This window comes from Littorina saxatilis, linkage group LG14, assembly GCF_037325665.1.
Source record: "Littorina saxatilis isolate snail1 linkage group LG14, US_GU_Lsax_2.0, whole genome shotgun sequence".
NCBI classification, from domain to species: Eukaryota; Metazoa; Mollusca; class Gastropoda; order Littorinimorpha; family Littorinidae; genus Littorina; species Littorina saxatilis.
This window is the reverse complement of record NC_090258.1, coordinates 15503119-15524182: the sequence shown is the minus strand read 5'-3', so window position 1 is coordinate 15524182 and position 21064 is coordinate 15503119. Positions and strand designations below refer to the sequence as shown.

The 21064-nt window shown below is 41.8% G+C and overlaps 1 protein-coding gene across 1 annotated transcript in view; it reads left to right on the top strand.

Annotated features, from left to right (window-relative positions):
* The first annotated feature begins 5435 nt into the window (after positions 1-5435).
* Positions 5436-21064, top strand: part of LOC138947207 (3-hydroxyisobutyryl-CoA hydrolase, mitochondrial-like) — a 31681-nt gene continuing 16052 nt past the window's right edge. The window contains exons 1-8 of the mRNA XM_070318640.1: positions 5436-5701; positions 13679-13721; positions 14569-14605; positions 15706-15849; positions 17139-17223; positions 17621-17701; positions 18964-19016; positions 19375-19453. Of these exons, the coding sequence (XP_070174741.1) occupies positions 13708-13721; positions 14569-14605; positions 15706-15849; positions 17139-17223; positions 17621-17701; positions 18964-19016; positions 19375-19453 (493 nt within the window). The 5' untranslated portion in view covers positions 5436-5701; positions 13679-13707. The remainder of the gene's footprint in view (positions 5702-13678; positions 13722-14568; positions 14606-15705; positions 15850-17138; positions 17224-17620; positions 17702-18963; positions 19017-19374; positions 19454-21064) is intronic.

Here is a 21064-nt window from a genome sequence, read left to right as displayed (position 1 = left end):
TGTCTATTCATGCACAGATACAGTCACACAAAAGACATGGATCACACTTTCTTCTTGATCATGCAAGGCTATTTTTTGTTCTTATCCATTGACAGTTTCCAGACTCGTACTTGTACAGTAGTAATTTACTTCATTGTTTCATGTCCGAATGGAATTTGAAAAACGTTCATAATCTCCCCTTGGTATGTGTTATGGTTTAACGGTGTGGTGTATATGTGTGAAAACCAGAGTGGTTTGAGGGTAAATAAAAAATATAATTAAAAAGCATTGCACAAATGTTTTGAGTACTATCTATTGATATTATCTTTTGGTTCAAATGTGTTCTCATGTAAATAGAAAAAAATTATGTGATGCTATTTTTGTAGTACCAAAATAAACTGGGTCAAATTTTTACTCCTCTCTGTATTCTAATAATTATGTGTGTGGGTCGATTCGCTTGTCATGGCTATACACTCAGACAATCTCTCTCTCTCTCTCTCTCTCTCTCTCTCTCTCTCTCTCTCTCTCTCTCTCTCTCTCTCTCTCTCTCTCTCTCTCTCTCTCTCTCTCTCTCTCTCTCTCTCTCTCTCTCTCTCTCTCTCTCTCTCTCTCTCTCTCTGATAAGAGAGATACTTCTACAATTTGGCGAGCAATGAATGAAGTTCTTGATAAATCTCGAAAGAGATCGACCAATTCTCCGTCACAAATAACTCCAGAAGATTTTAATCAACACTTTATTTCGCTCGCAGAGAAACTGAAAGCCTGTCTCACGCAGAATGAGTCCCTTGATATTGATGTCTCTCTAGAAAAATTAAAAACATTTTGTGGACGAAAGTTGACTCAAAACGAATCGTTTTCTATTCCACCCATTACTGTCCACGAGGTTGGAAAACTGATAGAACAGATGGCGAATAAAAAGTCAATGGGTCCCGATAAGATTCCTGTCCGGTTGCTCAAACTTGCTTTACCATACATAATTGATTCACTGACTTATGTCTACAACCTTGGCATACAACAAAACGTTTTTCCCTCTATTTTAAAATGTGCCAAGGTAGTGCCACTCCCAAAAAGCAAGGATCTTACGGACCCTAACAACTTTCGACCAATTTCCCTCTTACCTGTTTTATCTAAGCCTTTGGAGAAGCATATTCAGAAATGTTTACTGGAATATATGGAACGAATGAATTTGTTTCATCCATTTCAGTCTGGATTTCGCTCTAAGCATTCATGCCACACTGCTCTCAGCTCTTTATGTGAAACTTGGTTATCAGCTATTAATGAGTCCGAAGTAACAGGAGCGTTATTCCTGGACTTTAAAAAAGCATTTGACCTTGTAGACCACTCCTTATTATTAAAGAAATTACAATGCTACTTAAAAGATGACTCTGCTTGTGCCTTCTTCGAATCATATCTTTCAAAACGGAAACAATATGTATTCATCAACTGTAAAACTTCGTCGAATGATTTTGTCAAAAGTGGTGTGCCTCAAGGGTCTGTATTAGGACCTATATTGTTCTGTATTTATATCAATGATTTACCTCTTCATGTGTCAGATGAGAAAGTAAGATGTGAGTTCTTTGCAGATGATTCATCAATCCACACCAGTCAGAAGTCTTTGGTAGCCGTCAACCAATCTCTTCAAAAAAGTATAGATGAGATGACAGAATGGTGCACCACTAATGCAATGGTTATTCACCCTGTTAAGACGAAAAGTATGGTGATTACAACTAGACAAAAACACCAATTAAAACCCTTACAACTTCAACTGTCAATTGATTTAACTCCAGTGCAACAAGTTAAAGAGCATAAATTATTAGGGGTTACCGTTGATCAAGAATTGAAATGGCAAACTCACTTGAGTAAAATTTGCAAATTAGTATCTAAAAATTTGTACTTATTGTCTAAATTAAGACATTATGCCGATGTGGAAGCACTCAAGTTGTTTTATTACGCTCACATAATGCCCCATATCAACTTTGCTTCAACACTTTGGGATAACTGCAGTGATGTCCATCTCAAACGACTCAATTCTCTTCATCGCCGTGCTGCAAAACTAATTCTGCATGAGTCAAATAAGCCAACAGATGATAAATTAAAGCTCCTTAATTTCCTTCCCTTGAAAGATCAGTTGACGCTAAACAAGGCTGTCTTTATGTACAAAGTAATTAACAATAATGTTCCTGGATATTTAAAATCACATTTCAGACATGCCACAAAAAGATATGGGTCCCAGAACCTGATTCCCCCCATCCCTCGTCTAGACTTGTATAAGTCAAGTTTAGCCTTCTCAGGAGCGTCTCTATGGAATTCCATACCCCTACCCCTCCGAAATGCCTCTTCTGTGAAAACGTTTAGGCGCCAGTTTCATTCCCGCTTAATGGGTAAATAGAACACTTTTCATGTCTGATATTTTAGTGCTTTTTACATTTAGTCAAGTTATGTTTGTATTTTGATTTGTTCTTTATGTGTATGTATTGATAATGATATACATGCGAATGATTGGGACAATTCCTCCCCACATTTGTTTTCTCCCTTTTGTTATTAGTTGTTTTGGATGTTTATATGCAATGCATTATTGCAACTATGCTGCAATTTCCAAACTATATTGTTTTTTCCCATTTTTGAATGTGTATACAAAACCATAACCCTTTTCTTATTCCTATTTACATTATGTACGTCTAGTCTGTAAGTAACAATAACCTTGTCAATTTTACTATCTATATTATGTGCGTCTGTATTAAGTGTTTGTATAAGGGACAGGTTGTAAGATTAGGCTTTGCCTAAAACCTCTATCCTTTGGTAATAAAGTTCAGTTTCAGTTTCAGTTTCAGTTTCTCTCTCCCACACACACACACGCACACACACACACACACACACACTATTCACGCTGAACAATATTTATTTCGGTCACTTGTATTGTCCTACAAAAACAGAACAGAAACCTTCACTAGATTTTTTATAAATGATAAACAACTGCATAACTGTTTTACTTGTCTTCATGTACAATGTTTTTATGTACAATGGCATTAATTGGCTCCTGAGGCAGACATATGTATGTTCAATCATTCAATGTAAGCTACAGCATTTTACATGCATACACCATTAAATTCAATGTGTCAATGGAAGCAACAGTGTTGAACAAAAGACCATTAAATTCAATCTTTCAACAGAAGCAAGAGTATTTTACATGCAGACACCATTAAATTCAATCTTTTAATGGAAGCAACAGTGTTTAAAAATCGCTCAAAAAGCCTTCACATTCGTGCGTGTGGGTTGTTTGAAAAAACATTGTTATAACTTTCAGAAGCATATCATGCGTTAACATAATTATCATGTTCGTCGGACTTCTCAGGAACGAAAGTGCTTTAATCATAGGGGGAGATAAAAAGTAAAATTTAAAGCGAAAAAGTACGATTTTCGAACAATTTTGCACTCTTAGATATATATCTTTAACAGTTTCCATATTCTTATGCAAAAGTTGTTTTATAAAGTTCAACATCATTTACATCTTTTGCTTCTCTGCAATGCACATTCCAATTTGTACAAAATATATAGTGGAAAGGTAACCATAAATCTGTTGTCTGAAAATGCACACAAAAAAAAAATAATTTATATGACATATGACAATATTCAGAGTTCATCGTACAATAGAGGGCTTTGACTAGAAAAAAAGGCAAAATTCTGACGCCATAGTGCATAACGTAATACCCCATACAATGCAAACTCAGTTTAGCTCAAAAATTCTTATTATTTACACGTTTTCTTCAACTTAGTTCAAGGGATCTGTACTTTTTGAAGAATGAATAGTTTTAGTTGTGGGATTGTAAATAAAAACATAAAAGCTAATGAGATGTGTGACTGTGACAGCCAGGAATAAAACCGATATACGCCTTGAGATACCCACAGTTACCCTAGATTCCTTCAATTTTATCAAATCGCCACGTTAAAATCAAAGTCTTGATGTCAAATGCTGATGCCGCATAGAAAGAGATTAACAGTTTTCAGCGTAGCGATAGGGTCGGATATTTTGACGAGAACAAGTAGAATACTGAAAACTAAAGATATTTTCTGTTGGGCACCCAATTTCCAATGTTGGTGAACAATTAAGCTAAACAAAAACACCAAATGTCTACAAAAAAAAGCCAGAAAGTGTTTTTTGTCTTTTTTTGATAACCAAGTGGTCGCTACTTATTGAGAACTAGATGAATACCCGCTTCGCCGGGAAGAAGTTGAGCCGAATACCCGGCTGCGCCGGGAACCCGGCTTTGCCGGGTGTACGCCGGCTTTACCGGCGCACCGCTACGAAGGAAGGGAGATAAACGCGCAAAACACTGGAGAAGAGTAATACCCGGCTTTACCGGGACAGTGACCTTCTTAAAATAGTATAATGGGAATATGGATTGAGCGTTGTCGACAGTGACCTTCTAAAAATAGAAACGGGAATATGGATTGACGCCACACGAAGGAAGGGTGATAAACGCTAAAAACACTGGAGAAGATAAGGAAGAGTTACTGGGAATGGATCCAGAGAAAAACCAAAATCGGTTCAGCGCAGCGCGCTGAGAGCACGTGTTGAAATATCTCATCGAGCAGGTTGTGTCCGGGGTGTAGCTGAATATGGCCACCAAATTTGAAAGAGATCCATCGAGAACTTTGGCCGTGCATCGCGGACACACACACAGACACAAGTCGTATATATATATAGATAGATAGATAGATGAGTGGTGTGTGTGTGTGTGTGTGTGTGTGTGTGTGTGTGTTGTGAGTGTGTGTGTTGTGTGTGTTGTGTGTGTGTGTGTGTGTGTGTGTGTGTGTGTGTGTGTGTAGAAATGAGAGTTCTTTAAATGACAACATTGCGATCGGCTTTGAAAGCCAAAGAATGTAACCGGAGCGCTTACCCAACCCAGTGCTCGAGTCAACTAACCCGATGACGCAGGCATAGTATTCATGTCCTACTTAAAACATGTAGGGCCTAATGGCCATCCTTGAACGTGTTATGCATTGCTTTCAATCAAGATCAGTGACAGAGCGAAACTAAAATCAATCATTCTATGTTTTTCAAATGGCATTTATTCAAACAGCCCTGGCTTCACTCAGTCAGGCCAATTCTCAAGTCATGCTGGTGCTCCATGAAACCGTTTACGCAGCGTTATGTTGATTAAGTAATATTATTCTTCACCAACCTGAATACGAGGACATAAAATACACAGAGTAGGTCTCATCAGAATTACGAGAGTGCACAGGGTTAGTCTCGTTAAATTTGAATTTTTTTTTAAAGATAAGTTTTGTCTATAGAAGTGTTTGTCTTTGCACTTACAAGACCGCTGGGTCGATATATCTGTGGACGTAACGTTTTGTTTTGTCAATAATTAAACGTTCCAACAACAAACCTTTCTTGTTTTTTTAATCTTTCATTGAATGTTGAGTAGGAAGGGGAGATCTCGCCCAAGCAGAGCTCTGCTCATCGAATAAGATGAATGAAACTATAGCGTTCAGTTTGAAAACAGATTGGAATATTGTGTAGGCCTCGGGCTTCGTGGCAGAGAGCATGCCATTCTGCGAAGATCCATAGTCACCCTTTTCACGTCACGTGCACAGCAGGGTCTAAGTATGGATCAGTATTTAAAGAAACGCCCCAGAGCTTCAAAACTGCTGTGGCTGCCGAAATGTTCGTCCGCTTATGTCTGCTTGTGTGATTTAGCAGTTTGACGCATTCTGGAAGGTACTTATAATACTTTAAATCCCAAGCTTTTTTAGCGTTGCTTTGTTTTTTATCTGTAATTTGATTTAGTTGTGTTTGGATATGTTGCGTTGCCTGCGCATGCTTAAACTGATTTTTACATTGAGTCAAATGACGCGACGGTAGCAGAAGCATAGTGGCGTTTCGCCGTTTGAGAAAGTGGCGTTTCACCGTCTGCCTTCACCCGCCTTATACCGACCATTCTCAATAACAAGAAGACAACTCGAAAATGAAAACTCGATGAAAAAAGGGGTGAACCATTTGTTATTTTTACTTGGATTTCAAATAACTATCCATCAGAGCCTACAATCCCAATTCAAAATTGCAAGCATAACTTCAATGTTACGCATGTTTCGGTGTCACGTCTGTCTCTTCAACCACCAGTTTGTTGGACCTCCGTGAAATTCTACTTTATTGCTCGACCCTAATGATTTTTATTCAATGTGTGTCTGGGAAATAATTAGTTCTTGGTGCTAAGTATAGTACAAAGTAGAATTTTGTGTCACATCGAAACATGCTTTATGCTCCCCACCCTGGTCATGTTCAACGCCACCATGCTTTGCGGTGGATGTCCAAACAGCTTTTGTTTTAAAATACAATGTACTGTGGAACATAAATAGGGGAAGGGCTCCTCCGTGGCGATATAACCTTGAACGGTTGAAAACGACGTTAAACACCAAATAAAGAAAGGAAGAAAGGAAGGGGTTTACATGAAAGAAGCGCGCAGTGCCAGTGGCGAAGCCACAAGCCTGAGCCTGCAAAGCAGGCGAGCCAACTAGGAGGGTCCGGGGGCATGCCCCCCCGGAATTTTTTTCAAAAAACGGTTAAAATCTGTGCAATCTGGTGCATTCTGGGCATCATTTTCAGGGCTGTAATAGTGTTGTGATCTTGTTAAAAATCCCATTTTAGCCTCCCCCCACCACCATTCAACACACTTCCAAACTGGTGAAAACAACACTACTGTGCGCTGGCTTCATTGAGACCGGCGCCCGGTCGCGTTGCGCGATATTCACATGGATCGTTTTTGCGGAAATTTTTCAACTTCACCGGAATAAATTTGACTTTACCGGATTGTGGAAACGGCTTTATCGGATTTCCGGCAATTACCGGAAAAGTAGCATGCCTGACAAAATCCCCAACGAACATGACTTTGATCGTCTTTGACATGAGGATCAAGTGACCCAAACTGGCACGTCTCCCCGCCATTGTTTCTGAATTTAACCCATTGTTGATATTAAAGTTTACAGGCGCTAAAATAAATCCAAGCTTAATGCAAAGAAGCGACAATTAGAATCTATGGCAAGCGTGTCCACGTTGCTGGGATGAAAAACACATTTCTAGTTTCGGTTTTGGCTACACGCAGACTCGATCTCGAACCAGTCGAGGTCACACTGAGCGAGTGACAGCCGGACGTGGCAATGTCGACAATGTCAATGATCTCACTCAAACTCAAAGATCTTGAACAAATTTCAAGATCTTTGCCTACATTCAGAACAGTCATAGAGCAACATAGATCAACATACCTTGATATTTCGTCTTCGGAAAGACCGACCCGTAGCCTGACCTTTCCACCAAGGAAGGCGGCATTCTCGCAGCCTGCTTTGGTCTGGCTTGAATCCACAAAATATAACAGAAGTTCGATGACAGTACCGCTGCACACCATTTTTGATCTTCGAATTCGAATTTGACTGAATGCACTCAAAACTTTTGCACGAAGCCCTTCCATTGGATGAAGTTTGGCAGACTTTTGCAATTTGCCTTCTGATTAGATCTCCTTTTTTGTGTGATTGGTTCTCTTAAAGGGAAGCAATCGCTGTAAAAATCATATTTCTGAATGTGTTGTTGCTTCCCCTTCAATCGGGATTGACTCCTTGACGAATAGAGGATCATAGAGTGATACAGCTGTGAAAAATGTACGTTGAAAATAAAATGCTTTGCAATAATGCCCATCACGATCACGAAAACAAATGACGATCACGATCACGAGACTTGATTTTTTTGTCATCACGGATCACGGGCAAAGTCCCATCACGATCACAGAAATGGAAATTTCGGCAATCAGGGTCACAGAAAGGTCAAAAAACGCCAATCACGATCACGATTTTAAACCCTTTGGGGCCCTCATGAAAGGGGTGAGAAATTCAAGTTGAAAAGTTCAAACGGATTCGTAAACAATTGCTCTTGAAATGTCACGACTAGTTTTTACACATGACCAAGGGCTCTATTCAACGCCATTCAACAGACAGAACAAGAAGGGGGTTGGGGGTTGTTGTGATGACGGGATGTTCATAAAGGATTCACTTCATGGCCCTTTTTTCGTTCATTCATTCGTTTAACACGGCGATAACCAAAAGGGAAAGTGAAAGTTTGGGGCAAGTCGCACCTCGCTGCGTGAATTTAGTGCAATCGAGAAGAGAGAAAATGTAAGTTTTACGCCCTCACGGCAAAGCCATTAGGGGCATGTTACACGGGAAAACCCGGCTTTGTATGAAAATAAAAAATAAAAATGCGGGGGGGGGGGGGATGTAGACAGCTGGCTGCCGGCTGCTAGAGGAGACCTGAAATGGGCTAGGGACCGGGTTGGGTCGTCTTGGGTCAGTGCTGAAATGGTTACTTTATTGGCTGTTGGCCGAACGGACACCCGAGCTTCATATTTTTGCATGCATGTATTCGTGTTTCCAAGGCCTGAGGCTTTCGCTGTGACCCTGGGATCTTTATCGTGCGCATGCGTGCACACGGGGGTGTTCGGACACCGAGGAGAGTCTGCACAAAGTTGACTCTGGGACACACATCCCGCGCCGAACTTGGGGGTTGAACCCACGCTGATAGTAACAACCGGTTTTAAAGCCAGCGCCTCTACCGACTGGGCAAACTCCCCCCCCCCCCCCCCCAAATTGGTTGGGGTCAAGAAGTTCCATGGAGGGCGGGGGGTATGGAGTAACACATAGTGTTTTGCTCAGAACATTCCCACCCAAGCAGAGCCGCGCTAGGGGTACGCATTACCGTGAAGCTGGCAGTCAGTGCTACCAAATGTTGTCTGTGTCTACCACTCGGTGGTGACTTAATGTGGGTCTATGTAAGCAGATGCCAGCGCAAGCAATCTGATGCAGATATCAGGGCGGTGCTGCTTTGACATATAACGGTTTGGTACAAGAGAACCTTAGAGGTCACAGCCTCGGCCGTCTAAGGGATCTGTGCGTCTGGAGGCACATTTGGTTTCTGAGGTTCAAGCGGAGCTGTTGCCTCTGCTCCCAAGTTCCCGTGTCTGGAGGCGTTTTTGGTATGGAAGCGAACCTGTAGGTTGGGGCCTCTGCCTTTCAGGATGCCAGGACTACAAAAATGTGTGTCTTGGGACACATTTAGCTTAAGATTCCAGAAGTGGATCTGTGCAATCGAACTCGAGCGTTGGCTTTTGTTCGTTCTGGGTCACTGGCCACCACGCTTTAATACCAGTTTATTTGTTTGTTTGTGTGTTTGCTTAACGCCCAGCCGACCACGAAGGGCCATATCAGGGCGGTGCTGCTTTGACATATAACGTGCGCCACACACAGGACAGTAGTCGCAGCACAGGCTTCATGTCTCACCCAGTCACATTATTCTGACACCGGACCAACCAGTCCTAGCACTAACCCCATAACGCCAGACGCCAGGCGGAGCAGCCACTAGATTGCCAATATTAAAGTCTTAGGTATGACCCGGCCGGGGTTCGAACCCACGACCTCCCGATCACTGGGCGGACGCCTTACCACTAGGCCAACCGTGCCAATACCAGTGTATGAGGGTGTGTGTTTCTGTGTAAGTTGGCGTCGTAAACAACTTGCAGTGCCACCCTGCTTTTGAGACCTCCAAGAATCTGAGAAGCTCAGGTCTTTAAAAGGAGTGAGTCTTAAAATGGGGCGGGATGGGAGTATTAAAATGGGGCGGGATGGGAGTCTTAAAATGGGGCGGGATGGGAGTCTTAAAATGGGGCGGGATGGGAGTCTTAAAATGGGGCGGGATGGGAGTATTACAAATGGGGCGGGTGGAAGTCTTAAAATGGGGCGGGATGCCGGGAGTCTTAAAATGGGGCGGGATGGGAGTCTTAAAAATGGGGCAGGATGGGAGTATCAAAATGGGGCGGGATGGGAGTCTTAAAATGGGGCGGGATGGGAGTATTAAAATGGGGCGGGATGGGAGTATCAAAATGGGGTGGGATGCCGGGAGTCTTAAAATGGGGCGGGATGCCGGGAGTCTTAAAATGGGGCGGGATGGGAGTCTTACAAGGAGGGTTCCATTGTCCTTATTAACAGAAAGTCTACTAAAGCAAGGTCTTACAAGTCGCGTAAGGCGAAAATACAATATTTAGTCAAGTAGCTGTCGAACTCACAGAATGAAACTGAACGCAATGCCATTTTTCAGCAAGACCGTATACTCGTAGCATCGTCAGTCCACCGCTCATGGCAAAGGCAGTGAAATTGACAAGAAGAGCGGGGTAGTAGTTGCGCTAAGAAGGATAGCACGCTTTTCTGTACCTCTCTTTGTTTTAACTTTCTGAGCGTGTTTTTAATCCAAACATATCATATCTATATGTTTTTGGAATCAGGAACCGACAAGGAATAAGATGAAAGTGTTTTTAAATTGATTTGGACAATTTAATTTTGATAATAATTTTTATATATTTAATTTTCAGAGCTTGTTTTTAATCCGAATATAACATATTTATATGTTTTTGGAATCAGCAAATGATGGAGAATAAGATAAACGTAAATTTGGATCGTTTTATAAATTTTTAATTTTTTTTACAATTTTCCGATTTTTAATGACCAAAGTCATTAATTAATTTTTAAGCCACCAAGCTGAAATGCAATACCGAAGTCTGGGCTTCGTCGAAGATTACTTGACCAAAATTTCAACCAATTTGGTTGAAAAATGAGGGCGTGACAGTGCCGCCTCAACTTTCACGAACAGCCGGAAATGACGTCATCAAAGACATTTATCAAAAAAATGAAAAAAAAGTTCGGGGATTTCATACCCAGGAACTCTCATGTCAAATTTCATAAAGATCGGTCCAGTAGTTTAGTCTGAATCGCTCTACACACACACACACACACACACACACGCACATACACCACGACCCTCGTTTCGATTCCCCCTCGATGTTAAAATATTTAGTCAAAACTTGACTAAATATAAAAAGGAGAGATTTCTTAAAAAATAAATTGGGGGGGGGGGGAGGGGTGTGTCTTAAAAGGGGGGTTTCCATTATACAGTGTATGTGTACGTGGGCGGGGAAATAGCTCAGTCGGTAGCGGCGCTGGCTTCAAACCCAGTTGTCGCTATCGGCGTGGGTTCGGTCCCCGCGTTCGGCGAGGGATTTATTTCCCAGAGTCAACTTTGTGTAGACTCTCCTCGGTGTCCGAACATCCCCATTTGCACGCATGCGCGCGATAAAGAACCCAAGTTCACAGCGAAAGTCTCAGGGCTTGGAAACATGAATACACGCATGCAGGAAAAAAAAATATGGGTAGCGCCGTATTATACTGTATGGCAGCTCGCTTGCCCCAGGGAGAAAGCAGCCCGAATTTCCATGAGGGTAACCTCACAGGACTATATAACATATTATCCTTACCTTATCCGTGTGTGTGTGTGTGTGTGTGTGTGTGTGTGTGTGTGTGTGTGTGTGTGTGTACCCGTATATCACTAGATATGTAACTTAAGAGGCCATAAGTGTTGAAATGTAACGAGTAGTGTTAAAACTGTACATGGGTGTGACATGCAACTTACGTGAACTCAAATTGTTGAATGCAATTGTGAAACTACACGGCCTATGTTGAATGTAACCCGAGCCAACATGCTCGAATGTAACCTGACATTGCAAGAGTTCGGGTTACATAACATCATGTCAAAATAACCACCGTTATGGCGGAGTCACACCAAGACAACGCACGGCCAGCGCACTGAAAATGAATCAAAAATGAAAAATAATGATCAGTGCGTCGTTGTGTGACCGCGGTTTTGTAGAAGCACATTTTTGTGCATGCTCAAAAAATGCCAACGCACACAGCGAATGACAACGAATGCGTAGCGTTGGTCTAGCGCGCTCGACGAACGAGTAACGCATATTGACACACCCAGCGAACGACAACGCACTGGCCAAAATCGCAATTTTTCGCGATATTTTCAGTGCGCTGGCCGTGCGTCGTCTTGGTGTGACTCCGCCATTAAGTGCACACGTATTTCATATTTAAAACATTATTGTTTTTTACCGCGTTTGTAGACCTTGCGACCGTACCAATTGACATTTTGGCGTATTGTGAAAGAACCATACTTTTAAAAAAAATTTTCTTCACAATTATATAATTCAGAAAAGGTTACATTCATGTATTGGTAGGTTCACAGTATGGGAAAGGCAATTCAGAACATTGTGACATTAACAAAAACACCTTATGTATACAATGTCAGAAAATAAAGTGTTTTTAGGTTTACAAAAGCAGGAAAGTGTGTGCAGTTACTCTTGTATCAGATCTGTGTACGTAGCCCACTTATGAATGTATTTGGCATAACTCATTGTAATCTGATGTACTTGTTTGTCTATTTTGTGTACATATGCAAGTTCTCTGAAGTACATGTTGAGAGTTGGTTGGACTTTAGCAAGTATACTTTTTATATTATGTGAATAATTCCATCAAAAAATGAAAAGATTTAAAAATTAAAGCCTTCGTGCCTGTTGTCAAAATTTAACTTAGTTACGACAGCAACTCTGTGTGTGTGTGTGTGTGTGTGTGTGTGTGTGTGTGTGTGTGTGTGTGTGTGTGTGTGTGCGTGTGTGCGTGCGAGCGAGTGTGTGTGTGCGTGTGTGTGTGTGTGTGTGTGTGTGAGCGAGCGGACGTGCTGCGTCTGTTTCAGTGAGTGACTTCTCACGAAAGTCTTGATGTTTTTAGTGCAATTGTGAACTTTTAGTCAATTAAATGTATTTTATGTTTTAAAACCGCCTGACACTGCAAGGCGATTTCCTTGTTTTTATAAGGACATTTAAAGTCTTTGAATCTTGAATGGCGGAACTAATGATATCAATGAGCACTGCCTGTTTAGCAAAGAACTTGCCCCCCAAAAAGATGAATTTATAAACAGAGCAGGACAATCGCGCATGATTAAAAAAATATATATATAAAAAGACGTCCTCGCGGCTCGAACCAGCGACTTCACGATCCGTAGCGCAGTTCGTTAACCACGGTGCTAAGAACTGGTATCTGCTCTAGGAAAAACTAGGAATCTCTACCGATTGACCACCAAAAAAAAATAGATTTCGCTAATATTTTGCCTGTAGTATTTTCAGAGTGTGTTGAAAAAAAGTGTGAAAAAATAGATAAATCAATCGAACAGACTTTATGATGCAGAATTTTGAATATTATGACATGCCAAGAATCAGAAAAACGAGAGTTGGGTAATTGAATTGGGTGTCTGACCAATCGATTACAAACACAAGACAGGGGCAGATCACATCATTTTTTAAGGGGGGGGGGGTCCAAATTTCTTGTAGGGACAAATTGACGACGCGAAGCGCCTGAACCTCCTAGGGGGGGGGGGGGGGTCCGGTGGCATGCCCACCCCCCCGAAAAGTGTTGATAAAAACAAGGAAAATTGAGTAATCTGGTGCAACCTCTGCCAACAAATGACGCAACTACCTTCCTAAACCATAATTTAGAAGACAATGGCCGACTCCTAGGGGGTCCGGGGGCATGCCCCCCCGGAAAATGTTGGTAAAAACAAGGAAAATGGAGCAATCTGGTGCAATCTCAGCCATAATTTTTTCTTTATTTTCAATTTTTTTCCCCTTTATTTTTGTTAGACCTGGATCCGCCCCTGCAAGACCTATTTTGGAAGTGGTATTAACCCCCCCCCCCCCCCCCCCCACCCTAGATCCATGCAGCCCTGTGCATTCAACTTCACATAATCACACACTGTTGTTTTTTTCTTCAGGTTTGCTGCGGCAGTGCGAGTTGAGCAGGATGATTCCGGCGAGGTTTGCCAAATGTGGATTGTTGGGTGTAATCGGGAATTAGCCCAGATTATAGTGATGTCAGCTCTCTTTAAAAAATTAAAAAAACACTAAACGCTTAGCTAATCTCTCAGTGCAATGATGGTGACAGACTTTCTGAGTACAGTGTAGTTTTATTTACTGATTTGAAACATAAGCATGATAAGACGATTTTCGAAAATAACTCTTTCAGGGTTATCAGCGGTCTGGAAGAGTAATAGCCCCTTAACCTCGGACAAGCTTTTCACAACATCCGGAACATGTTCCACGCTTCCGATAGGCTGTATATTGCGATCGGAACGAACAACATATGACTTTCTCTGACGTGTATGTTATGCAGCACGCGCACAATATGATACCCTTTTCTTTCGAAAATCAGCGTTCATGAGTTTATTGGAGTTCAGAATTTGTTGCGGAAATGATCGCTGGCACGTATCCTGTTTTGATCGAGGTCACGTGGGTTTGGCTTGAGGTCACGTGAGTTAAGAAAAAGACACATGCTTAGCAAACACTTCCAGTGATTATAGCAAATCATCCTTGGCGATTCGTGGCTCCGGTGATCATATGTTCGAAGGAAAATGGAAATGGTATCTTCAGTATTAAGTGCACGCTGCACATCATACACATCACAGTTACAGTAGTTTGTTGTTTTGTCCCGATCGCAGGATAGAGCCGATCGGCAGCGTGGAACATACTCCGGATGCTGTGAAAAACTTGTCCGAAGGAGGGATTGACTCAGTGGTTTTAGAGATGCCTATGCGTCCTTGTGGCAAATATTGTCAGTCCTCAATGCTTGTTCATAGTAATGTTACCAACTTGCTCTGATTTCCAGGTCCTTGCAGAGGTTCAGGGTTGTTTTGCCCCACGCTGTAAGTACTAAATTCCATCAGTAAAAAATGTTTAACGTTCATTCAACTTTTCATGTGCATGTCTGTGTCTCTTTGTAAATATGACTAGATGTCGTACTTGAAAATTAATATTGAGTATAATTTTTAAAAACATTTTTTTCCTAGATTTGTTGCAGAGGTGCCTGCCATGAAAGGACACCCTTTAGATCAATCAAAAAATGTCCCTAGATCGCAGGTGTCCTCTCGCAGTCACGTTTACAAACTAAAGGACAACAAACAGTAGGTGTCCTCTAACAGCAAATAGATGTTGGTGAAGTTTACCGACTAAAGGACAACAGTAGGTGTCCTCTCATGGGAGGTGTTCACTAATCACATATTGGCCTCACATGGCAAAGGTGCTTTCAGTTTGAGTATCTACATATCTACCTGTTCCCCCCGCGGGTTAGAGGGAAGAATTTACCCGATGCTCCCCATGCAGCATGTCGTAAGAGGCGACTAACGGATTCTGTTTCTCCTTTTACCCTTGTTAAGTGTTTCTTGTATAGAATATAGTCAATGTTTGTAAAGATTTTAGTCAAGCAGTATGTAAGAAATGTTAAGTCCTTTAAATGTACTGGAAACTTGCATTCTCCCAGTAAGGTCATATATTGTACTACGTTGCAAGCCCCTGGAGCGATTTTTTGATTAGTGCTTTTGTGAACAAGAAACAATTAACAAGTGGCTCTATCCCACCCCCCCCCCCCCCCCCTTTCCCCGTCGCGATATAACCTTGAACGGTTGAAAACGACGTTAAACACCAAATAAAGAAAAAGAAAGATATCTACCTGTATGTCTTTCTGTCGTTTTCCTATGGTTTTGTTTCACGGACAAAGCATTTGCACGTATCACATAGACCAATAACGGCTGCTTGCTTGTGGCTCGGTGTTTTATTTATTGAAGTCCCCCAAAAGCGGTGTATGGCTGCCTGAATGGCGGGGTTAAAACGGTCATACACGTAAAACCCCACTCGTGCAAAAACATGAGTGAACCGTGGGAGTTTCAGCCCATGAACGAAGAAGAAGAAGAAGAAGAAGATATATTGAAGACTTCAGAAATATGTGAAAATTGACCTTTTCTTGCAGAAAAAGCGTAGTTTTTCCACCCAGCCCACAGATGATGTGCTGTTCAATGCTGTGGGCGACAAAAGGGTCATCATTCTCAACAGACCACAGGTGCTAAATGCTCTGAATATGAACATGGTTCGACAGATCTACCCCATGCTGTTGGTATGTGAAATTAAAAGCCAGGGCAAGATTGTATCGTTCGTATTTGATATGCAAACAGAGAAAATTTGCCTGTGGCTGTGTGCTGTGGAAGAGTGTACACAGTGACTCCAATTATCATACACACACCCTTACCACCGTGACCTATCAAAAAGAAACTATTGTAAATCTTTCTTTCACAAATGTCCACCAAATCATTAACACGTATGAGCTAAAGTCTTTCCTTATTTAATTAGGAAAATACTTGACCGATTTCTTTCTGCAATATTCATCCAACTATTTACTGAAAATTCATGATATTCATTTTTCTAAATAAACGATTTTCGGAAATTGTTTGTTTGCTTAACGCCCAGTCCACCACGAAGGGTGATATCAGGGCGGTGCTGCTTTGACATGTAACGTGCGCCACACACAAGACAGAAGTCGCAGCACAGGCTTCATGTCTCACCCAGTCACATTATTCTGACACCGGACCAACCAGTCAGTCCTAGCACTAACCCCATAATGCCAGACGCCAGGCGGAGCAGCCACTAGATTGCCAATTTTAAAGTCTTAGGTATGACCCGGCCGGGGTTCGAACCCACGACCTCCCGATCACGGGGCGGACGCCTTACCACTAGGCCACCACAGACATGTGGTAGATATGGAAAGGTGAATCAACTGACTAACCATGTGTCTGGGATCCTTGGGATGGTCGTAGCGTGAGAGTGTGTGTGTGTGTGTGTGTGTGTGTGTGTGTGTGTGTGTGTGTGTGTGTGTGTGTGTGTGTGTGTGTACAATACAATAAAATACAATACAATAACTTTATTAATCTCTAAAAGAGAAATTGCATTGCTGAGCTTTTGTGTCCGTAATAAAACATACATAAAACATTCAAAAATAAACATTTGTTCTTTGTCATTCATACATTCTTGTGTTCTTATACATTTCTTCAATTCACGGGTGTGTGTGTGTACGTGTGTGTGTGTGTTGTGTGTGTGTGTTTGTGTGTGTACGTGTGTGTGTGTGTGTGCGTACGTGTGTGTGTGTGAGTGTGTGTGTGTGTGTGTGTGTGTGTGTGTGCGTGCGTACGTGTGTGTGTGTGTGTTAGGAAGGTGTGATCGAATTGCAACTTTGACAGTGCTCGATTGTCAACGTTTCGTCCCTGGTGTGTCTGGCTTCCGTGCTTGACTGAATTGTTAATCACACATCAGCGTTCTTGTTTTTCTTTAAGTTCTTTTTTGATCAAACTCGGAAGTTTTGTACCCTCCTCTCTATGACACATATTAAATCACTTCTGTGTTAAACTGCAGGAATGGGAGACAGATCCTGGCGTTTCCATGGTAATGATCAAAGCTGTTGGAGAAAAAGCATTCTGCGCTGGAGGAGATCTCAGAGGTGTGTGTGTGTGTGTGTGTGCGTGTGTGTGTTGTGTGTGTGTGTGTGTGTGTTGTGTGTGTGTGTGTGTGTGTGTGTGTGTGTGTGTGTGTGTGTGTGTGTGGGGGTGTGTGTGTGTGTGTGTGTGTGTGTAACTTACGTGACCACAGGAGCAGGATTCCTAAGTTAAATCTAATTGTTGATCATTATAATAATGTACATTTCATGTACATGTAAAAGAGAAATAATACATTGTTTAAATCAAACGAAATTGCGGTGTTAATGCGTTTTGCCAGCTTGAATTGTGAATTGTGAAAATGTCCGACCATTTCCGGCTTTCCGACCATAATTCCTCCCCAATTAGGCTTACACTACCACTATACGAAGACACTTTCGTTGGATTTGTTCTTTTTTCCAGCTTTGGTAGAAGCTTGCCGGGTGGAATACAGTTTTCACAAGGATTTTCTGAAGAAAATGTACACTCTCGATTATAAAATAGGTAAGCTCTAATTGTTTTTCAAAATCTTGTGTTTGCTATAGTTTAATTATGCTGCAAGCTTTTCATCGTTTTTTCCTCTTCTTTTCTTCATAACAGCCTCACTCTTCCCATGCGGAAAAAAATTGCAAGTCCCCTAGTTATTTAAATTTGACAGCAAATGAGCAATGTTGATCAAAGAACTTACATGTACATGGTGCTTTTTCTATTCGCTGTTATTGTCCTAAGGGGGGTCGCACCAGTGGTACTACATCTCCGCGTCGGATTATGACGAGCTACTTGGCTTGATTTTTGTCAGGCGTCGTGCAGGGTGGCATGTTAATCCGACGCGCAGATATAGTTCCGTTGTAGCGACGCAGGTAGGCGATGGCCTTACTATTGATATAATGGCCGCATAAAATTCATTCTGAGCAGCAAAACGCCAAACAGTGACTTCATAACCATTGTGCATTATGGTAGCTTTGGTAACACACATTTTCATTTTGCCTGTGCCGGGAATAGAAGAATTCTGGAAACAACTCTTGCAATTATTTATTTATAAGCTGTGAAAAGTTGCTTTTATCTTAAAAAAAAAAAGAAAAAAAAAGGGACAAACAATGGCGTGTTTGCATTCATGGTCGCTGAGTGCATGTGGAGACACGCCGCTTGCTAGGTAATGATTGGCCCACAATTTCAAGCGGGTGTGTTTGCTCCACTTCTTCCAAGGAAAAGCAACTCTTTGCAGCCCATAAAAACTTGATAGAGTTATTACCGGAACTTGGTTCGTCTATTCCGACAGGCAAACTGGAAATCACTGTCATCAATGCTACCATGGTGCAACATCTTTATTAAGTCACTGTTTTGTGGACCGGCACGGTTGGCCTAGTGGTAAGGCGTCCGCCCCGTGATCGGGAGGTCGTGGGTTCGAACCCCGGCCGGCCGGGTCATACCTAAGACTTTAAAATTTGCAATCTAGTGGCTGCTCCGCCTGGCGTCTGGCATTATGGGGTTAGTGCTAGGACTGGTTGGTCCGGTGTCAGAATAATGTGACTGGGTGAGACATGAAGCCTGTGCTGCGACTTCCGTCTTGTGTGTGGCGCACGTTATATGTCAAAGCAGCACCGCCCTGATATGGCCCTTCGTGGTCGGCTGGGCGTTAAGCAAACAAACAAACAAACAAACTGTTTCGTGAGTTTTTTTCGAACATCGTCTTTTTAAAAATTGGCATTGTTATATCTGAAGATTCAATATTCTTTGATAAGTCTGTGCATTTTTTTTTTACCCAGGTACCTACAAAAAACCATACGTTGCGCTGATTGATGGTATAACAATGGGATCGGTAAGCTATTTCCATTTGCTTGATACATTCTACCAAAATGTACAAGAGCTTTTGTCAGTGAATAACCTTCATGTGTGTGTATGAGCGCGCACGTGTGTGTGTGTATGTGTGTGTGTGTGTGTGTGTGTGTGTGTGTGTGTGTGTGTGTGTGTATGTGTGTGTGTGTGTGTGTGTGTGTGTCTGTCTGTCTGTCTGTCTGTCTGTGTGTGAGCGCGCGCTCGCAAAATTGTATTTACTTGCTTTTTGCAATAATTAAGTCCTACGGGTTTTTTTTTTCCTTAAGGACTTTAGTTTTTGTCCGCTTTTTAAGGAGTGCATGTTAACCCACACAAGTGTATTATCTTTGTGGGATTTCCAGGGTGTGGGGGTGTCGGTCCATGGCAACTACCGCGTGGCAACAGAACGTACAGTGTTTGCCATGCCGGAGGTTTGTATAGGTAAGTTCAAGGGCTGTCAACATGGCACACTTTCAACCAACTGTAGTTGCATTGAAGTCGCTCAGGAGTCGCTTGGACGAGTCGGCGGAAAGTCTGCCGTGGCAACGGTCCCGACGATCTAGATCTGCATGCCAAGAGTCATAGAAAAGACGGTTGGGTAACTAAATAGGGTATCCAGCCTATCAGTTACAATCACAAGACCTATTGCGTAAGTGTTGTAAGTCTCTGGTTTGAGTTTGTTAGAATGATGTGGTTTTTACTGGAATTATTGTGACGTGTCTTTCCCGTATGGCTGAAAATAGTGAAATTACGTGACGTTTTCGAAGGCTAAAATTAGATCAGTTTCTCAATTTACGTATACGTATTTCCTGAATCATCGGTCAGATTTAAACCAAAACTTGACACAGTGCAGAACAATTAACTGTTAACAGAGTTATTATTATTTGGTGTTTAACGTCGTTTTCAACCACGAAGGTTATATCGCGACGAGGGAAAGGGGGGAGATGGGATAGGGGAAAGGGGGGAGATGGGATAGAGCCACTTGTTAAGTGTTTCTTGTTCACAAAAGCACTAATCAAAAAATTGCTCCAGGGGCTTGCAACGTAGTACAATATATGACCTTACTGGGAGAATGCAAGTTTCCAGTACAAAGGACTAAACATTTCTTACATACTGCTTGACTAAAATCTTTACAAACATTGACTATATTCTACACAAGAACCACTTAACAAGGGTAAAAGGAGAAACAGAATCCGTTAGTCGCCTCTTACGACATGCGGGGTGCAGAGAAATAAGGATGTGGAAAAGAAGACTTTTGGTAATTGAAATAAAGGTGATGGATCCAGTCAGGTAGAAATACGACAACAAGAAAAGAATTGGAAAACTGCAGGGAATAGTAGGGAGAGTTTTCTTGGAAGGAAATATAGGTGAAAGGACTGGTAAGGCAGAAATAAGACAAAAGAAGAGAAGTAAAGGGGTGGGGTAGCTCTGTTTAAACGCTCCCGCCGCGTGAAGGCGACCCCATGGGAGTCCAAACCATATGTTTTAACATAGACGGGAAATCGAGACGAGGGTCGTGGTGTGTGTGTGTGTGTGTGTCTCAGGTGTGTGTGTATGTGTAGAGCGATTGAGAGAAAACTACTGAACTGAATTTTATGAAACTTGACATGAGAGTTCCTGAGTGTGTTAAAGGGTTTTTTCATTTTGCGATAAATGTCTTTGATGACGTCATATCCGGCTTTTTGTGATAGCTGAGGCTGAACTGTCTAGCCCTTATTTTTCAACCAAAGTGATTGAAATTTAGGTCAAGCAATCTTTGACTCAGTCCGGACTTTGGGATTGTATTTGAGCTCGGAAGCTTTAACATAAATTATTTAGTTTGCTCATTAAAGTTGTCATTAAAACAGAATTTTTACTAACAGATTTTAACAAATCGTTGCATTGTATTGCTTATCTTCACTTGAATTCTAAAATATGATTATATGTAGATGTGTTATGTTTACTTTAAAAACGCGCTCAGAATCAAAGGAAATAAGTTGAGTATATTGTTCGCATGCTTCGCGGAGACGAGCGTGACCCGTCTGGGTCTTCAGGTATGGTTAGCCGAGACAA